At 36.2% G+C, this 18,287-nt stretch overlaps 3 protein-coding genes across 4 annotated transcripts in view; 2 read left to right on the top strand and 1 right to left on the bottom strand.

Annotated features, from left to right (window-relative positions):
• Positions 1–4,275, top strand: part of depdc7b (DEP domain containing 7, paralog b) — a 5,881-nt gene extending 1,606 nt beyond the window's left edge. Inside the window, exons 4-9 of one of the 2 annotated variants that reach the window (XM_079858477.1) lie at positions 1,952–2,144; positions 2,220–2,470; positions 2,577–2,716; positions 2,800–2,925; positions 3,038–3,113; positions 3,981–4,275. In XM_079858477.1, coding sequence (XP_079714603.1) covers positions 1,952–2,144; positions 2,220–2,470; positions 2,577–2,716; positions 2,800–2,925; positions 3,038–3,113; positions 3,981–4,204 — 1,010 coding nt within the window. In that variant the 3' untranslated portion in view covers positions 4,205–4,275. Of the gene's footprint in view, positions 1–1,951; positions 2,145–2,219; positions 2,471–2,576; positions 2,720–2,799; positions 2,926–3,037; positions 3,114–3,980 lie in introns of both variants that reach the window. The other variant, XM_079858476.1, reaches the window with a different exon arrangement.
• A 713-nt stretch (positions 4,276–4,988) lies between these two features.
• On the top strand, positions 4,989–6,836 carry ppib (peptidylprolyl isomerase B (cyclophilin B)). Its single transcript, XM_079860056.1, has 5 exons — positions 4,989–5,307; positions 5,704–5,817; positions 5,898–5,991; positions 6,136–6,320; positions 6,449–6,836. The coding sequence occupies exons 1-5, from the start codon at positions 5,173–5,175 to the stop codon at positions 6,569–6,571; spliced, it is 651 nt and encodes a 216-aa protein (XP_079716182.1). The 5' UTR covers positions 4,989–5,172; the 3' UTR covers positions 6,572–6,836.
• A 43-nt stretch (positions 6,837–6,879) lies between these two features.
• On the bottom strand, positions 6,880–14,916 carry snx22 (sorting nexin 22). Its single transcript, XM_079860055.1, has 6 exons — positions 14,742–14,916; positions 9,265–9,453; positions 8,429–8,523; positions 7,749–7,787; positions 7,608–7,675; positions 6,880–7,516 (listed from the first exon to the last, which is right to left on the bottom strand). The coding sequence occupies exons 1-6, from the start codon at positions 14,829–14,831 to the stop codon at positions 7,332–7,334; spliced, it is 666 nt and encodes a 221-aa protein (XP_079716181.1). The 5' UTR covers positions 14,832–14,916; the 3' UTR covers positions 6,880–7,331.
• Between the last annotated feature and the right edge of the window lie 3,371 nt (positions 14,917–18,287).

The following is an 18,287-nucleotide window of genomic DNA, read 5'->3' as shown; positions in this document are numbered from 1 at the left end:
ACATGCAAATATTTCTTAAATATATATATGCATGTGTGTGTATTTATATATAGAAAATAATTATACACACATATATTATGTAAAAACAAACTTTTATTTTGGATGTGATTAATCGCGATTAATTGTTTGACAGCCCTAATATATATTTTATTTATTTTTGTAAAAAAAAATGATACGGAATGTACAATTTTGTAAAAAAAATAAATAAATTTTTTTTTTTTATATATATATATATATATATATATATATATATATATATATATACATACATATACAGTGCTATGCATAAGTGAATACACCCATGCTAAAGTTGACTAAAAAGAGGAATAAAAAATCATATTTTAGAAATTGAACTTAATGCCTTAATTTAAAAAATTAGGAAAAATGCAACCTTTAAGGACACCAATTTTCTTTGTGAATGGATAATGTATCGTAAATAAATAAATGTTCTTCCTTAAAATACATGGTGCATAAGTTAGTACACCCCTATGTTAAATTCCCATAGAGGCAGGCAGATTTTTATTTTTAAAGGCCAGTTACTTCATGGATCCAGGATACTATGCATCCTGACAAAGTTCCCTTGGCCTTTGGAATTAAAATAGCCCCACATCATCACATAGCCTTCACCATACCTAGAGATTGGCATGGTTTTATTTCAGTTAGCCTAATAGCTAGTTTGATTTGCATTGAGAGATGATCTTATGGAAAGTACCCCTTGCCAATCTCTAGGTATGCTGAAGGCTATGTGATGATGTGGGGCTATTTTAATTCCAAAGGCCAAGGGAACTTTATCAGGATGCATAGCATCCTAATAAAAATAAAAAATAAATACTTAAAAATAAAAATCTGCCTGCCTCTATGGGAATTTAACATAGGGGTGTACTCACTTATGCACCATGTATTTTAAGGAAGAACATTTATTTATTTACGATACATTATTCATTCACAAAGAAAATTGGTGTCCTTAAAGGTTGGATTTTTCCTAATTTTTTAAATTAAGGCATTAAGTTCAATTTCCAAAAGATGATTTTTTTATTCCTCTTTTTAGTCAACTTTAGCATGGGTGTATTCACTTATGCATTGCACTGTATATATATATATATATATATATATATATATATATATATATATATATATATATATATATATATATATATATATATATATATATAATTGGATTAAAAAATGTAAATATTTAATGTTGCAATATGCATAATATGCAGCCACGTCAGAATTTAAGAGAATTATGAGATGGATTAAAAGGATCCATTTATCCGCAAAAAATCCAATAATCCGCCAAATGGATTAGAGTCACAATTATTTAATTTTTTGACTTTGAGGCAGACAAGCTTTTTTTAAAAATATATCTTAAACAAATTCAGATTATATTAAGACTTAAAAGTTTCTACCTAAATTTGAAATTTAATTGTTACTTTATTTTAAACTATCTCATAATTCTTTAACACTGAGGTGGAAACATGGTATAGTATTACAAAAAAAAAATGTTTTTAATCTAATTGTCAATTTCGTTTTCCACTTTAGAGCTAGTATACCTCAAAGGAAAAAAAAAAAAAAAAAAAAAAAAAAAAAATATATATATATATATATATATATATATATATATATATATATATATATATATATATATATATATATATATATAATAAAAAATTTACTTTGTGGCATACTAGCTCTAAATAAATAAATGCTTTATTTTATTTTTAAATCCAAACTTTTGACAGTTCCAGTGCTTTCATGAAAACGGTGGTTTCTTTCAGTTTTTCCCCTCCGTTCGGCCTAAAACACTGTTCGTGGTCATCCAATTTGAAATGCCGACTACAAACTTTCAGATTTTCATCACGCTGTTCTCTCAGCCAAGTTTAATTAAAAGCTCATTTTGCCAGCGGTGAAGTTCCTCTTTCACAGTTTGTTGATCTGAACTCTCCTTCAGTGGTCAGAGAAGTGTGGCAGGAGCAGACGATACGCAGGCTGTCTCAGCTGATAGACCTCCCCCTGCTGGAGGGGGTGCTGAACTGCGCACACATCGTTTCGCCCCCGTCCCGGGGCAGTAATAATGAGCCAGGCCTGCTCTACACCAGCAGCTACCTCGACCGAGAGGTTCTGAAGGCCTTCAAAGAATCCCAGTGAGAAATCTCCACCTTTAATCAGTCAAGAAATGAAACCTCAGATGAGCCTAATAATAGTCTTCCTCCATCCAGAGCTGATGTTTGGTTGTCGGCAGCCATTGACCTGCTGGATTTCCTCCCGGATCAGCTGGTGGTGGAGGTGAGCCGAGAAATGCCCAGCTTCTCCTGTGAGGAAGAGGATGGACAGGTCAGACCCTCAGGCCACGATGAATGCAAATTACTGCTGTTTCATGTGCTGGAAAAACACTACGGACACATGGAGCGCAAGCCTCTCCTCTGTGACAGCATGGCAGACGTCTACATCGAGATCATGGAACTCCTGGGTGAAGCTAACGCTCCTCACTTATTCCTCACTCGCTTATTCACTCTTTCCTAAAAGAACACAATGTTTTTCCTTGTGTCTGAGCATCTGTTTACCTGTATATCTAGCGAACGGGACGTTTGAAGGAGCTTTGGAGGTCCTGCAGCTGACGCTGAAGCTGCTGTCTGCGTCTGCGCGCGAGGAACTGCGCAGACTTCTGGAGTTTATGGCAGCAGCCGCAGACGCCGCCAATGTCCGGCTGCACAAAGACGTGAGGAGTCCTGATGCATGTGAGGAGTTCTTCACCACACTTCTGTCATGTTTCCACTTATTTTGAATCTGATTCTTCAGATTGAAAACCGGGTGGTTGTGAAGAAGACGTTCACCAGAGCCGTCATCCAGAGCAAGAGTGTGACCAGAGGAAAGATGGACCTGCTGATGCTCTTCATGCTCGACAACCACCAGGAGATCTTCAAGGTTTCTCTCATTTATGTGCCTTTAATAATGAATTAAGAAAGTGATGATGATCAATAATGATGATATAGTTCAGAAAGAAGCTGTTGTGCATAACAGTTTGACCTTTTATTAGATTCCAGGTTCTCTTCACAAACTGGTCAGTGAGAAACTGGATGACATTGTGAAACAGAGAGATTCTTCGTCTACCGGTATGATGTTTACATTGAGTATATTACTTTTTTCTTTTTTTTTCTTTGGTAATATTTTAAATTTGCTTTATTTTTTTTTAGTTTAATTTGTTTCATTTTGGTTATGATTCATTTGTAATTTTAGTTTTAATCACTTTAATTGATTTTAAATTAGTTAATTTAACTAAAATAAACTTATTTCAGTTTTATTTATTAATACTTTAGTAGTTTTAATTCGTTGTTTGCCAAGGCAACATTTCTATTTTTATTCTAATATTTATATTTAATTTCAGGTTTATATGTTTATTTATACATATTTATTTATTTATTTTCATTTGTTTATTATTATTATTATTATTTATTTCGTTTGCCAAGGCAACAATCTCATTTTCATTTGACTTTTTTTTTTTTTTCATCTAATATTTATATTTGATTTCAGGTTTTTATTTATTTTCATTTATTTATTTATTTATACTTTTATACAGTTTAATTTGTTGTTTGCCAAGGCATTTCTAGTTTTTAAGTTTTTTCATCTAATTTATTTTATTTCAGCTCTATTTTTTTTATAGTATTGTTGTGTGTGTATATTCTCATTTCATTTTAATTAGTAATTTTCTTTTTATAATTATGTGCTTCCGTCACTTTTAGTTATTGTTTTATATTTTATTTGGGCCATTTATTTAATTTATCTATTTCAGTAAATATTATTGTTTTAGGTTAAAATTTGAATTTGTTATTTTAGTGCTTTATTCAAATCAACAAATGTTTTTAACAATTTTACTTAATAATAACCCTGAATATTTGTATATTATTGTCTGACCATGTTACTTACCAATGATAATGTTCGTGTGACAAGTATTTATTGCATTTATCTTCTGAATATTCCAGACAACCCAGTTTGTCAGCGAGTGCCAAGAGACGCATACACGGAGACCATAAAGAGCACGACTAAACACGAGCTGTACTCTCTCCTGAAAAACATCGACGAAAACACCAAATATTCCCTGAAAGAGAAGAATCGACTCCTGGCACAGTTTTATAAGGGACATCCAGACATCTTCACGCAGTATTTTGGGTCTAGACTGAGCACACTAAACCTTCTTGAAGTTTAAGTTCACGGTGTCCTGGAAATGCTTTTTATGAATGTCTTTATCCAAATAAATCCAAATAAACATATATTTAAGTGTCAAATAAGAACAGAGTGTGTGTCTTTGAATAGAAGCCTATGCATTTGATTGTCCTCCTTGGTGGGAAAATAGTTCTTGATAGGTCTTAAAAATATATTTTGCTTCATAAATAATAATTAAAAAAGGCCTACACTAAGTTTTGTCATGCTGGCATGTGTGGAATGTTTTGACCATGTTTGTTACAACCAGTCTATGGTTACAACTAGCCCGCATTAGTGTGTCTGCTCACCCCTATATACTCATACTTTTGAATAACATTCATGGATAGAAGTGGGTGTGTTAAACAAATGGGTTGTTCAGGTTTGCAATATTATGTTCATAGCTTCATAAAAAAGTGTTAAAATACAAAATGCAGCAACTTATTATCAGATATTAAGACCGAAATAATTTTATTCAGGACTTTTCGTGCTAGTCTTATTGTCTTTAAAGTTTTGTTGTGCTGTACGTATATATTTCGTACTGATGCACTTATGTCGCAAGCGTTTTTAATTTTATTAAATTTGCGTTTAAATCACGTTTTATTTAGTGTCCTGTGCCTTTAATGCTGATGCGTCTTCAGGAGCGCCTGTGGCTCCGTCCATTCTTTACGCGTTTCAAACTCTGATTGGCTCTTCAAGCCTAGACAGACACAAGCCCGTCCAATCAGAATCCGATGGGTTGGGACACGTCACATAGAACAGAGTGCGCTTCCAGCGGCTGTTCTCAGATCAGTTTGAGGGGGAGTATTTTCCCATAGTGATTATAGTGACTCATCTGCTCCTGGATCAGTTCTAGACTCAAATCCCGCCCGGGTTTGATCCTAATGTCTGGGCGCAGCTCAAATCTCCTCCCCGGATGCCCCAGAAACCCTAAAACACAGTCATCGCCACACACACGGTTTTTTCGGGTCGTTCATGGTGCGGATCTGCGAGAGGAGGATGAAGTTTTTGGTGGCAGTCACATTGATCGTTGGCTCGGTGATTTTCCTGCTTTTCCCGAGCGGATCAGAGGCGGATGAGAAGAAAAAGGGACCAAAAGTCACGGCGAAGGTACAGAGACGCTACATTCCTCACTGCAACATTGAGTCTGGCCTATTGGATACAAATGATGGAATTCGCTTTTCAGCTCGAATTTCTAATATTGCGTTCACACTTACATTCAGCGTGGCAGATTCGTGGAGCTAGTTTATTTTTGCTTACAAAGCATCGGTTTTGCTTTTTCATTTGCATTTACCAAAGTTCATTGGATTTATGCAAAATGTAATGATAATAATAAGGCCGGTAACACCACACAAATGTTTCATGTTGCATCAGTATTTGTCACTTAAACAGTAGTGTAATGATAAGTGGGTGGTTTGGTGGAGTGAAATTCCTAGAATATAATGCATTGCTGCAGAACTGATTGTTTTTATGTTCTGGTGTAACTTGATTTGGTTGTTTTCCCAGGTGTACTTTGATATCAGGATTGGAGATGAGGATGTTGGACGGATAGTTATTGGACTCTTTGGAAAGACTGTCCCTAAAACCACGGAAAATTTCCTCCTGCTGGCCACCGGAGAGGTGAGTGTGTCTTTCCACTGGGGGTCAGTATTCATGAGTCACAGTGAATTGAGACTAACTTCTATGATTCTGATTTCCAGAAAGGATTTGGTTACAAAGGAAGCAAGTTTCATCGGGTGATTAAAGACTTCATGATCCAGGGAGGAGATTTCACCAGGGGAGATGGAACCGGAGGTAAAAAAAAAAAATCAGATTGAAATCAGGTTATCTTTGTTACCATTTTTGATGTCATAAGATTAGAACTCAAAAGACATCAGCCCAATGCTTTTAATATCTAAAAAAAAGAGATTTCTAACACCCCTGTCTGTCTTTATGTAGGTAAGAGCATCTATGGAGACCGTTTCCCTGACGAGAACTTCAAGCTGAAGCATTACGGTCCTGGTTGGCTCAGCATGGCCAATGCCGGCAAAGACACCAACGGCTCCCAGTTCTTCATCACCACGGTCCAAACGCCATGGCTGGACGGCAAACATGTTGTGTTTGGCAAAATCCTGGAGGGCCTGGTGAGTATCTCCATCTGTAGAGATGTTCTTCCAAATTACTTCCCTTACCTAAGTCAGGAATCTTTACATATAGGAGTGCTTTACTTCAGAGATTGTGCTAATTTTGAGCATTTCCCTTTGTCTTCAAGGATGTTGTGAAAAAGATCGAGGGCACGAAGACCGATGGCCGAGATAAACCTCTCAAGGACGTCATCATCCACGACAGCGGCAAGCTCGAAGTGGAAAAGCCTTTTGCAGTAGCTAAAGAGTAATTTAAGTTTGAAAGAACAACGGGACTCTGGGTTTAAGGGGATTGAATTTGGTGCCACTAGAGTTCTAGTGGAAAGTGAGTGTGCGTGTGTGTGTGAGAGAGTGTGTATGGGGTCACTGGAGCTCCGCCCCCTTCGCGGGACCGTCACACACCAGTCGGCACATCCTGGGTCCAGTTCTAACAGGCATTCCAATCGGTCCGATTTCTGACCCACTTCAACCTGCTTTTATAATCAAATCTTCAATAAAGGATCCAGGTTTTCTTAATGCTGTTGTCCTGCTTGAATAATTCCTCGTTTTTTGACCAAGAACAAATCAGACACTCTTTATTTAACAAAAACACTCAATACAGACAAATGGCTTGGCACAGTCAAAATCAGTGACCTAAACCATGGTTTGAAATGTGAATTTCATGATGAAATGTAAAGGGAAAAATATATGAAAAGAATGTTTAAATATCTCATTTATAGGACATTTAGATTTGTCTGACAATAAAGCACAAAACTAAATTTTAATAGTAACATCATTTTTAAAAAATTAATTATACATCATTGTAATATATATTTATTTTTGTCCATATAATTGATGGGGCTCCTAAAAAAAAAAGTCTTAACTATATTTTCTTATATTTTAAGGATGGAAAATGACCTAGACAGTTTTGTAAGACACACATATTGAAATGTGACAAGATTCAGTCGATATAAACATGCAAAGGCACATTTAGCGCAGGTGGAGTTGCTAAGCAACACCGCAGCGATGCACTTATATTCTCTGTGACTCCGGCATGTCACTTCTGTTTATGGTAATGATGGGGATTCTGGGATACACGGGCAGCTCTGGTGCACAGGCGCGGACGCTGGGTTTACCACAGCTCTTCTTGAAGCTCACTTTGACGTCTCGGGGGTACAAACCCTGCAGGACACCGGCCGCCACGATATCAGGGAGATCTGTGAGGGGGAAATGACCACAACACACGGTTTCGCAGGATGTTTTTTGAGTGTAAAAAAGACATTTCTGTAATGAAATCACAGGATTTACCTGATCTGGATTCAAGCTGGTAAGGGTCTGCCGAGAAACCAACTACTCTCTGATGGAATGACTGAAATCTAGAAGAAGACATGAATGCTGTTTAGAATAAATTCATCTAAATGTAGGTGTAATAAATAAGCAGGAACATACCTGTATCCTTGCTCTTGACAGTCATCTGAGTGGTTTTCACTGAAAGGACATTAATAAGTTAATATTGTTATTCATTTCCTTAAATACTATTGCTCTTAATTATTACACTTTCAACTGTTTAAATGATTTTCCTTAAAGTCCCCATTTATGCATTTTTTAAAATGTTCCTAATTTTATTTTGGAGATCTCCTACAACAGATGTGCATGCATTAACCATTAAAAAGCACTTTATTTTTCTCATAATATAAACTGCAGCATCAGCTCTCTCTTCTCAGTGTCTGAAACGCTTTGATAAAGGATTCAGTCTCTCTAAACCCCTCATTCTGAGAGCCTACTCTGCTCTGATTGGTCAGATGGTTCAGCCTGTTGTGATTGGTCTACGGCTAACAGCGTGTGTTGGAAACCAAACGCCTATCCACGGCTACTGACTAATTATGTTTAGTCAGCCAAGCCTCTTCCCGTCGACTAACGTTTCATCTACTATAAGGGGGCAGCCCAAGTGGATAAGACTGGATTACTGATGAATCGAATCGGTTCTTCCTTTTAGGAGACAATAACTCAATCTATCAAGCACTCTGATCTATGAAACTTTGAAGGCAATATGCGAAAAAGCATAATAGGGGGACTTTAAAATGTAGAGACATTAATAGATGACACTGTGATCTGGTATAAACACATACTCAGAGCTGCAGTTCTTGCTCGCTGAATGAAAATGTTTGACCTGCAGGAAGTCCAGGAGCTCTTGAGGAACAACATCATTCTGATACAGAATCACCTGCAATTGGCAGCCAATGAAAAAAACATTACAACCTCAGTATGACATTATATTACTATATTTATTTCAATATATTTAATATATTAGAATATTTAATATATACAACAGTTCAAAAGATTGGGGTCAGTAAGGAGAGGACGTTTTGAAAGAAGTCGGTCTCACCAAGGCTGCATTTATCAGATCAAAAATACAGTAAAATAAAGTAATATTGTGAAATATTATTACAGTTTAAAATAAAAATGTGCTGATTTGGAGCCCAAGACCCATTTATTGTCATCAATGTTGAAAACAGTTGTGCTGCTTAATGTTTGTGAAAACCGTGATACATTTTATGAGGATTCTTTGATGATTAGAAATTTTAAAAGAACAGCATTTATTTGAAATAGAACATTATTTTAAATATCTTTACTGTCACTTTTGATCAATATGCATCTTTGCTGAAAAAAATTCTTTCACGAAAATAAATTCTTGAACAGTAGCCTATGTCTTATAGTAGAAAGCATACAATAAGAGTATTTATTCCACATCATTATATTCTAATATACACTAAAAAACAAAAAAATTAGGGGTGAGAATGATATATTAGGAGGCATAGCATACTATATTTGTGTAGTAGTCTATGCTGGACGTAGACTGTGACTTTGTGTTAAAATGAAAATGGAAATTCTAAAAAACATAAAACTAAAAGGTAATTCAAAATATGAATCAATCCTATAATAGCATATAGGAGCGGGTCTCCACCTGGATGTAGTCTTCCAGTTCCTGTTGTCTTTGCTCCAGTGGTTTGGTTCGGAGGTGCTGGTTTCTCTTACTAGGGAAATCGGGAGCGCGCACAATCTTCTTCAGCTTCCTGTGAAGCGTCTGAAAATCACTGTATCGCCGTAAAACAAAGTGTTTCCTTCCATTGAAGAGAATCTCCACCCTGAAGAGCTGAAATACAAGAAAGTTCATATCACAAAACCTGTAAACGATTAAATCAGACTTCACTAAAACTAAATAACTACCACGAGACAACACATTGTGCAGTGGTGAGTATTGACCAGCAGGAGGCGCCAGTGCTCATTCTCCAGCATCAGTGCGCGTGCGCCCTCCAGAGCTCTGATGTGCTCACGGCAGGTTACAACAGCAATTATTAGTCAAATTCAAGTTTGCTTTCCATCAGAATTAATTCAGAAAGTCCAAAGACTATTCACAGTGAATTACCTCATCAAAAACGACAGTACAAAAGTTTAGTCTTAATATAGGTCGTGTAAGTTTACACAGGTTAAATCAGCACAGGCGTGGCAGTTCTCCAGGATCACACCCTCTTTATAAAGACTCGCGGGGCTTTATTATCAACAACACAAAGAAATGTCAATGTGATATATCTAAACCTTTCATCTCCAGAGATCCTGACAGAACAATAGTATTTTTACTGGTTCTATCAGCCACTGAGCTCCATGTGAAAGATATTATATAAAATTCATGTGTAGGCCTATTGCGAACGGGAAACCGCTTAGCATATTAGCTTAAAAGACATAGTATTAGTATAAACCGTGCAGTAAGCTGTATTTCACAATACACTGACTTCTAATTTGGTCAAACTTCCAAGAGAGATGTTAAAAATGACTTTTGACATGAGGTCATGTGAGGACAATTGATATGTTTGAATGGTTTTGGCAGAATTCAGTGTATACTACACTAGTACTCTATTGCCAGTAACCTTGCTGTGTGTGAGCAGATCTGAGAATTAGCAGTTTCCCGTTTTCCACCCATAACAAAGGAACACAGAACATTCAGTTCCAGCAAACATTTCCCACTGTGAGCTCAATCTTTCGCTTCTCAATACCTCAAATATTTTTCTCTCCAAATCAGAGAGAGAGAGAGAGAGAGAGAGAGAGAGAGGGAAATAAAAATGTATTGTTTCTCAAGCATGTTTTGACAAGTCTGTGCTCAAGCATGCTCAACACGTGATGGGAACTATATGCAGTGTTATGATCTGCTCAGACTAATAAAACTATTAGAGCATTTAAAGGCAAAGTTTACCCACAAATGAAAATCCTGGCATCATTTATTCACCCTCATATCGTTTTAAACCTGTATGACACAAAAGCAAAATATTCACACTGCTTTTTTCCTTATGAAAGTGAATACTGTCAAACACCATAAATGTTTATTAATATATACATTTAAACTGATATAATATGCAGTTATTTATAAATAAACACAAATAAATATAAATGTATAAATAAATTATTTAATATATAAATATATTTAAATAAATATGCATATATTAAAACATGAATGCTATTTTTCTTACAATGAAGGGGCTGTCGAACTAATCACCTTTAATTTCTGTATAATTTGTATGACTTGGAGTCCATATACTACTTTTATGATATTTTTTTAAAAAAATATGTATTGGTGCGTGACAGCCTCAGTCCCTTTCATTTTCATTTTATGGAAAACATTTAACAGAAAAACTCACATAATGGCTTGAGGGAAAAACTCGCATTTAAGGTTTGGAACAACATGAGGGTGAGTAAATGAGTAATTCTACACAATTATCCGTGCAACGTACGTCTTTGTTCTCGCTGAGCTTTCTGGGTAAAGTGAGTTAGTGCAGGCGGGTGGAGAGAGCATTGGTTAACCATGCCGAGGACACACGTCTGTTTCGGGCACTGTTTTCAGATTTAACCCCAGTTTCTCCCTCTCTCGTTCTCATAGAGCTCTCATTGTTGCTGATGTTCAGATCTGGAGACTTCCGCTAAGATGAAGAGCTTCTTTCGCACACACAAATCACTCTATTCATCTTTCTCAACTGTGACCTCTGACCTCCCTTCTTCTGACGTTCTACAGTTCTCTGTGTTCGGAGATGTTTTCGTGGTCTACTGGATCTGACAGGTGTGAGTGTGTGTTGGGCTTTACGGCTTTGACTGACATCAGCATGTTGCAGTGTGGTTTGTGATTCAGCTGTGATTTAGCTGTTCTACTTTTAGCAACTGCCCCCGTTAAAGCCTCTCGTGCAGACAGACTTCTGTCCGCAAAAGCTCCGCCATTTCTGATAGATCACACAGAAAACACAGGATGTGAGAGAAATGCACACGTTCTAGTTCAAAACAGTAAAATGTTAGAGTTTGCTCAGATGATTCGACTCCATCTGATCTGATAAATGCACAAAAACTGCATCGGTTTAACTGGAGGACACAAATCATCTTTTGCATGTTTTGAAAGCACAGTGACTCTCTTTCCTTCACTCTTGGCTGGGTCGGTTCTGTTGCAGCTGGACTTCACACGACACACTGGTTCTAGTATTTAAAAAAGACACCAGACAGCGCAATAAACGGTGCAAATTACTCAAATAATCCAGAATTAAGAGTAAAATTCAATATTCAGAAAAACATTTATATCTTTTGCTTATATTATGCCCTTTATAAAGTCTGGATTTTGTTTTTTGGGTCTACTAGAATAGGTTTTCATGCTTGAATGTTCAGAAAACGTCTTTTTCCGGAGCGTATATCTACACTAAGTCCAAATAGCCCGCCTTTTTACACTAGGCTATTGAGACTAACTCCACCCACTGATGTCTGATTGGGCCATACAAAATTACGGAAGCCATTAGCAATAGTGTAGGGGTAAGATGCGTGGCGTTTGTGGTGTTTGGGGTGGGTGTAGGGAGGGCTTTATTGTCCCAATAAGGCAGCATCCATTAAATAAATAATATAATAATTTACACTATGCTATTATTGTTTACTGTTAATGTACAACAACACTGAGGTGCAAATAGCACCTCTCTTCCCAGTCTGTCAGTGACGTCAAAGCCTCTTGAAGGCAAGCCTCCAAGGTTAGCGGAAAAATAGTGACGCTAACGCTGCGCTACACAGGCAAGGAGAACGGAGGCTGTTTCTAATCTATTTTTAGAGTTTACACCCAAAAAAATTGGTGACAAGTATAGTTTACGGTACTTCTCATTCATTTCTATGGTATTCGCAAACAACGATTGACTATCGCACGTGATCCAAGTTGGCCGTTACACTTTCTCCAACGGTAGCGCCATGGACCCTCGTATCTCCTAATAATAAGACCAAAGCTGTGTCTGAAATCGCCCCATACCCTTTAATTAGGGCACTATTTGAGGGGGCAGCCTATTGTAGTGGTGTCCGAAACCATAGTGGACGTTATCAAGTGCACTCATTCAATCCCACAATGCACCGCAATAACAAGTGTACAACCATAGACAGTATATAAACTGGACACAGCGACCCCATAGGTTTCAACGGAGACAAGTGAAGTCAATTAGAAGCTCTCACTTCCTGATGGTCGAGCGTACTGCGCAGACTCAAACTGAGCTTGACGACGTAGATGTGACGTGAGCAACCCGTCTGTCTTCTAGAAGCTGTGCCAAGAGAAATCTGAATCATTCCCTTCCGAAACTTGCAGAGACGGAGAGTGTGAGTAGGAGGTGTCCATGAGCTAGGAGCAGGAGACACTTTTGCTAAGAATTCTGATTAATTACTTTGTCATTTTTCCTCCACGTCCCCCCGATTGTGCGCGAGCTTCTCCTCCTGTCCATACGGTAATTTCTCTACTGTGAGACAGAGAGTCGCGTGGTTATGACGCAATCGTTAGCCTATTTTTACAAAAACTGCTTCTACAGGGCCATAACGTAAGATACAAGGTAATGGAGCCTTTTATACATTTTCGTGTTTCTTTAGAAATAAATAATGGACAAATGGAGTCTTTAAACGCCTCAGATGTAAAGTTATTCGCTGTCAAAGTGACGCCAAAATGAATGGGAGTCAATGGAATGCTAACGGTGATGGTGATGGTCCGCTAATCAATGGCGGCGCCCGGGGAAGCTTCAATGTTTTCCGAAACACTGTGTTTTCAATGACAATGTTTTCCTGTGTACAACCGATGTGGCTAAATGGCTATAGTCATGCTGAATGAATTCCCAGAAGATGGCGCCTAGCCAACCAGGCCTCAGCCTTTTTATTAACCATATGCATTAGGCGGGAATTATGTAAATGAGGAATATTGTGACATGTTCCTTCGCAGAAGAAAACTCGAGACTACAATGGAGGCGCTTCAGGGAGTTCAAAAACAGTGACACTGATTTAAAGAATAACTCCCTTTAGAGGGACTTTGTAACATTGTTGATCTTTTTCATGCTCAAACAAACAGCAACAATAGCTACACACTAAAGAAAGTTGAAAATATAAAAAAGCATAATAGGACCCCTAATGAGTTTAGATGTTTCAGACCGTCCAAAACTTGTTGCGTCATCAAACATGTTCTGTCATATTCCTGCTCCATTCATTCCTGTAAGTGTAGAGTTGTGCATCTCTATTCTTAAGAATTGCATAGACTATTTCGTCTTTTTCCTCAGGCGTTAGAATCCGCTGAAGACACACCTTAGCACTTAACTAACGTGTTAGGCTACCTTCTATTATATTGCAATATATCTACTGTGCTAATAATAAAACTATGCTCATTGTTTTTGTTGCTTCCTTCTAAACGCAGAACACAATGCAATGCAAACAAACCCTCTAACAACGTTGAGACAAAAAAATAAAATAAAAGTAAGCGCACAAAAAGTATCCAGACTTGGAAGGTCATCTGAATGTTGCTAAAGCCCTCTTGCATTTCACATTTCTGTTACAACAAGCAACGTGGCTTGCAATAGGCAACAAACACACAGAACATGGCAGAAACGTTGCCACAACATAAATGTGTCTGTCTGTTAAATTGATAAATGTTTCTATCTTTTGTTATACGTGTATTTAAAATTAAATGTATATTATAATAAAACAAATGACAACATGACTTCACTAAAAGTGTACAGTGCACCTTCTTACAACTACTACAGAATATTATGACATGAATACAGTACATAATCTGAACTACAAGGGACTTTGCTATAATTTATCACAGTTACCATAGTTTCTGCAAAACTAGTCAATACAGGCTAGTTGAAAATGAAACAAGATATTACATAAACACACTGTTTGAATATATAATTAATTCACTATAGTTTTACAGTAAAACAACTGTAGTTTTGCTGCACATGTGGTTACCATGGTAAGTTTATGCAATGGATTGACTAATAAATTAATTTTTAGCCTTCAAAATTAATGACATACAAAATCACGTGCAAAAAACGTCAAACTCACGTTCGAGCTTTATGATATTTCAGTCCTGACTGAGGAACCACAAAATCAAGTTTCTGTCTGACTTACTTTGCGCAACTTTCCCGTCTCGTCCACTTCCCTCATGAGAGACGGAATAAAGACCTCGATGACTGGAGACACACACTGATGATCCAACATCCCAAACACACACAGATCAGATCACACACAGACTGAACTGAAGATCATCTCCGTGACGTGCTTTGATCACTCCGCCGTGGAGTCCAGAGCTCCTCCTTCAAACACACACCCACACACACACACACACACACACACACACACACACAGCTGAGAGAAATAAAGCCATTCATACAGAAGGATATACTTTTTGTGGTTAAGAAAGAACTTAGCATACGTAACAGTGTTAAAGACCTGATTCAATGTACTAATTAATTAATTAATTAATTCGCATTAAAGAAATATACTATTACCAATACAACTCGGGGTCGGTAACCAACCGCCAGATGGTAAAAATAAATAAATAAATAAATAAATAATTACATAAACTGAGGGATTAAAAAATATCAATGGCATAATGTTGTCATCATGGTCTAGATGCGTTTTTTGTCCAATCAAATGCTCTCTAAAATGAGAATGTCCCGCCCTCTAATATTTCCAGCGAATCACTAGTCAACACTGTGATGTAAACTAATACCTATTCGCTAATAACAAATTAGTGTCTCACTAATTTTTCACGTGTGTTTTAGAGTTAAAGGTAGAGTAGGCAATTCCTGAGAGGCTAGCAATAGAAAGTTAGCATTGAAAGCACAAAGCCACGCCTCCTCCGATACACATGAACGCGCATAAGGCATTTAGTCATTTAGTCAAAAGACAAGAGACGGTGTTAAATTACCTCATGTCTCAAAGCACATTACAATAATAATGTAAACAACTTACATAGCTCTTTCTTGTACCACCTGACTGCTACAGATTCATTTTGGCATTGATATAGTGTTGATATAGAAACACATAAATCAGCTCAGAGTACAACATCACGGGTTGCCATCTTGTAAAACGGTTATGTCATGGTGTGAACGCAGCATAAGCTCTTGTTTTGGTTCAGGAGGAACTGTTATGTGAGCATGCTGTTTGTTTGTGGCACTCAGTGTCTGTCTGTCTGCTGCATCCCAATTAAGAGTCTGAATTTACTGGAATGCAATGATTGGACGAACATTTTTTTGGTTGAAATGTTTTATTGAAAAAAAAATGTGTTTATGAAAAAATTGCATACCCTACCTTTGAACATTGTTTCTTTGGAGATTATACAATTGTATTACATGGCTTTGTTGAATTCCAATGTAGAATTGGATACTGCGAAGTATAACACACCGTTGCCATGAAAAACAGAGCGTTGCTATGGACGCGGAACGGACTATTTTCTTTAGCGGAAGCAATACAATCGTTTTTAAATCAATAAACTCCTTTTTAAATCAATAATTTGTGTCAAATTATTTATTTATTTTGTAGGTAGCCATGTAATAAGCGGGATAATGTATAGCGAGGCGGTTGTTATAGTGAATAACAACCCCTTCATGCTGATTCAAGAGTCCTCCGCGTCGCGTCGGGGTCCCGTTCAGCCTGTCGGGGTTGTTATTCGCTATAACAACCGCCTCGCTATACATTATCCCTTACATAAATTCTTCAGATTCAGACATGTGTTTTCTGAAGATCTAGAGAGAGAGAAAAAAAATTTTTTTTTTTTTTTTTTTTTTTTTTGAGAGTTAAATATAAAGAGCCCAGTGTCTGTCTGTGTGTCGTCGGATCACAAGTCTGTCATGCGATTTCTCATGTATAAACACTTACCGTTCTTAATAAACTCTGTAATAGACTTCGGAGAAGTTACGTAAAAGGACAGTTGTGTATCTATTCCAACCAGAGTTCAAATGCAAACTTGTCTACATTATTTGTGCATTAAATCATGTCTACGGATGATATTGCGCGAGCATCATTTAAATGAAAAGAATGAGTCTATTTTTGTAAGGTCAAATGGACAGAGGTGTGTCAACACCAAGCCTGATGTCCTCATTTCTTCTGTCTGAATGGAGAATAAATGAGAATCACATGATTTCCCGTGACACACAACCATTCATGCATTTACTGCTGACTAAACACACTCCAGTCTGAAGATAACACACATTCCTGATGCTCAAGTGTTATTATCCCTTTCCCACTTCATCCCATCAGGAGGTTAGGACTCATGCTCCGTTTAATTCCAAACAGAACAACTAATCATGAACCCTGGACCATTTTTGACCTACAAATTGCTGGAAAATAAACAGGTTGAAAAGTTTAATGATTAATGAATTTTAAAGGATTTTGGTGAAAGGTTAATTCCGCTGCAGCTGCAATAATTTTACCGCAGTAAACCTCAGTGTTGTCACATGGAAATGTCTCATCAAAGCTGGAGAGAAACAAGCATTTATGACAAGAGTATTGAGCTTCTGCTCAATACAGAACAAACACTGAAAGACGGAAGGCCTGTAAGGATCACTTCCTTCATTAGTCTGATGTGTGGATGTTGCCTCAAGGTTTCAGGTGAAGAGAAATTGTATTTTATCCCACCAGTTATAATCAGTGATGTTATTGTTAAATAAAACTATTCAAATTGTTTTGCTTAAATAAAGCTGAAATAAAATATATTAGATAAAAAACTTTAACTAAAACAATTGTTTTGAGTACTAAAATGACTCAAACAGAAATAAAAAATAAGCTAAATTTAAAAAACAAAAAAATCATTAAAGTGAAAATAAAAACGAATTCAAATATTAAATAATAAAATAATATAAGCTAACAACCAGTTATGATCAGTTGATATTAACTTAAACTATTAAAAATAGTTTGCATTAAATTAAATAAAGCTGATATAAAATATAAATATATGATAAAAAACATGATATATATGATAAATATTTTTGTTTAAATTACTAAAACAGAAATAAAACAAAAAAAATTGAAAACTGAATTTTAAAAAATATTAATAAATAACAGAAATAATACTGCTCATGACGTATATGTGTATATATATATACATACAAACATATATTTATTTTGGAAATAAATAACTTTTAATCATTTTATTAGAAACTAAGTACTTAAATTACTAAAACTAAAAACTAATTCAAATATTAATAAATTATAAATAACACTAAGATAACAAGTTAAAAGTTTGTATGTATATATATATATATATATAAAAGTGCAGTCAAATCGATTAATCGTGATTAATCACATCTAACAAAAATTTGAAAACTGATGTATATATTTATGTATACACATGTAGATTTACATTTTTGTTAAATATAATTAATCGATTTGACAGCACTAATATAGTATGTATATATATATATATATATATATATATATATATGTGTGTGTGTGTGTGTGTGTGTGTGTGTATATGTACATGCGTACATACACACAAATAAATGCATAAATACACACACAAAACAAAAGCTTTATATTTGTAATTAAATCTTTATTGTTTTCCTCAATAGAAGTGTCCACAGTGAAAAAAATACCTGCCCCTTTTTTTCTTATAAACAAACATTTGATTTTTATGGCACCCAATGGTGAAGTCCAACTTGTTTACGTCTCTTC

This window comes from Squalius cephalus (assembly GCF_949319135.1).
Source record: "Squalius cephalus genome assembly, chromosome: 23".
NCBI classification, from domain to species: Eukaryota; Metazoa; Chordata; class Actinopteri; order Cypriniformes; family Leuciscidae; genus Squalius; species Squalius cephalus.
This window is presented reverse-complemented; position numbering and strand designations above follow the sequence as displayed.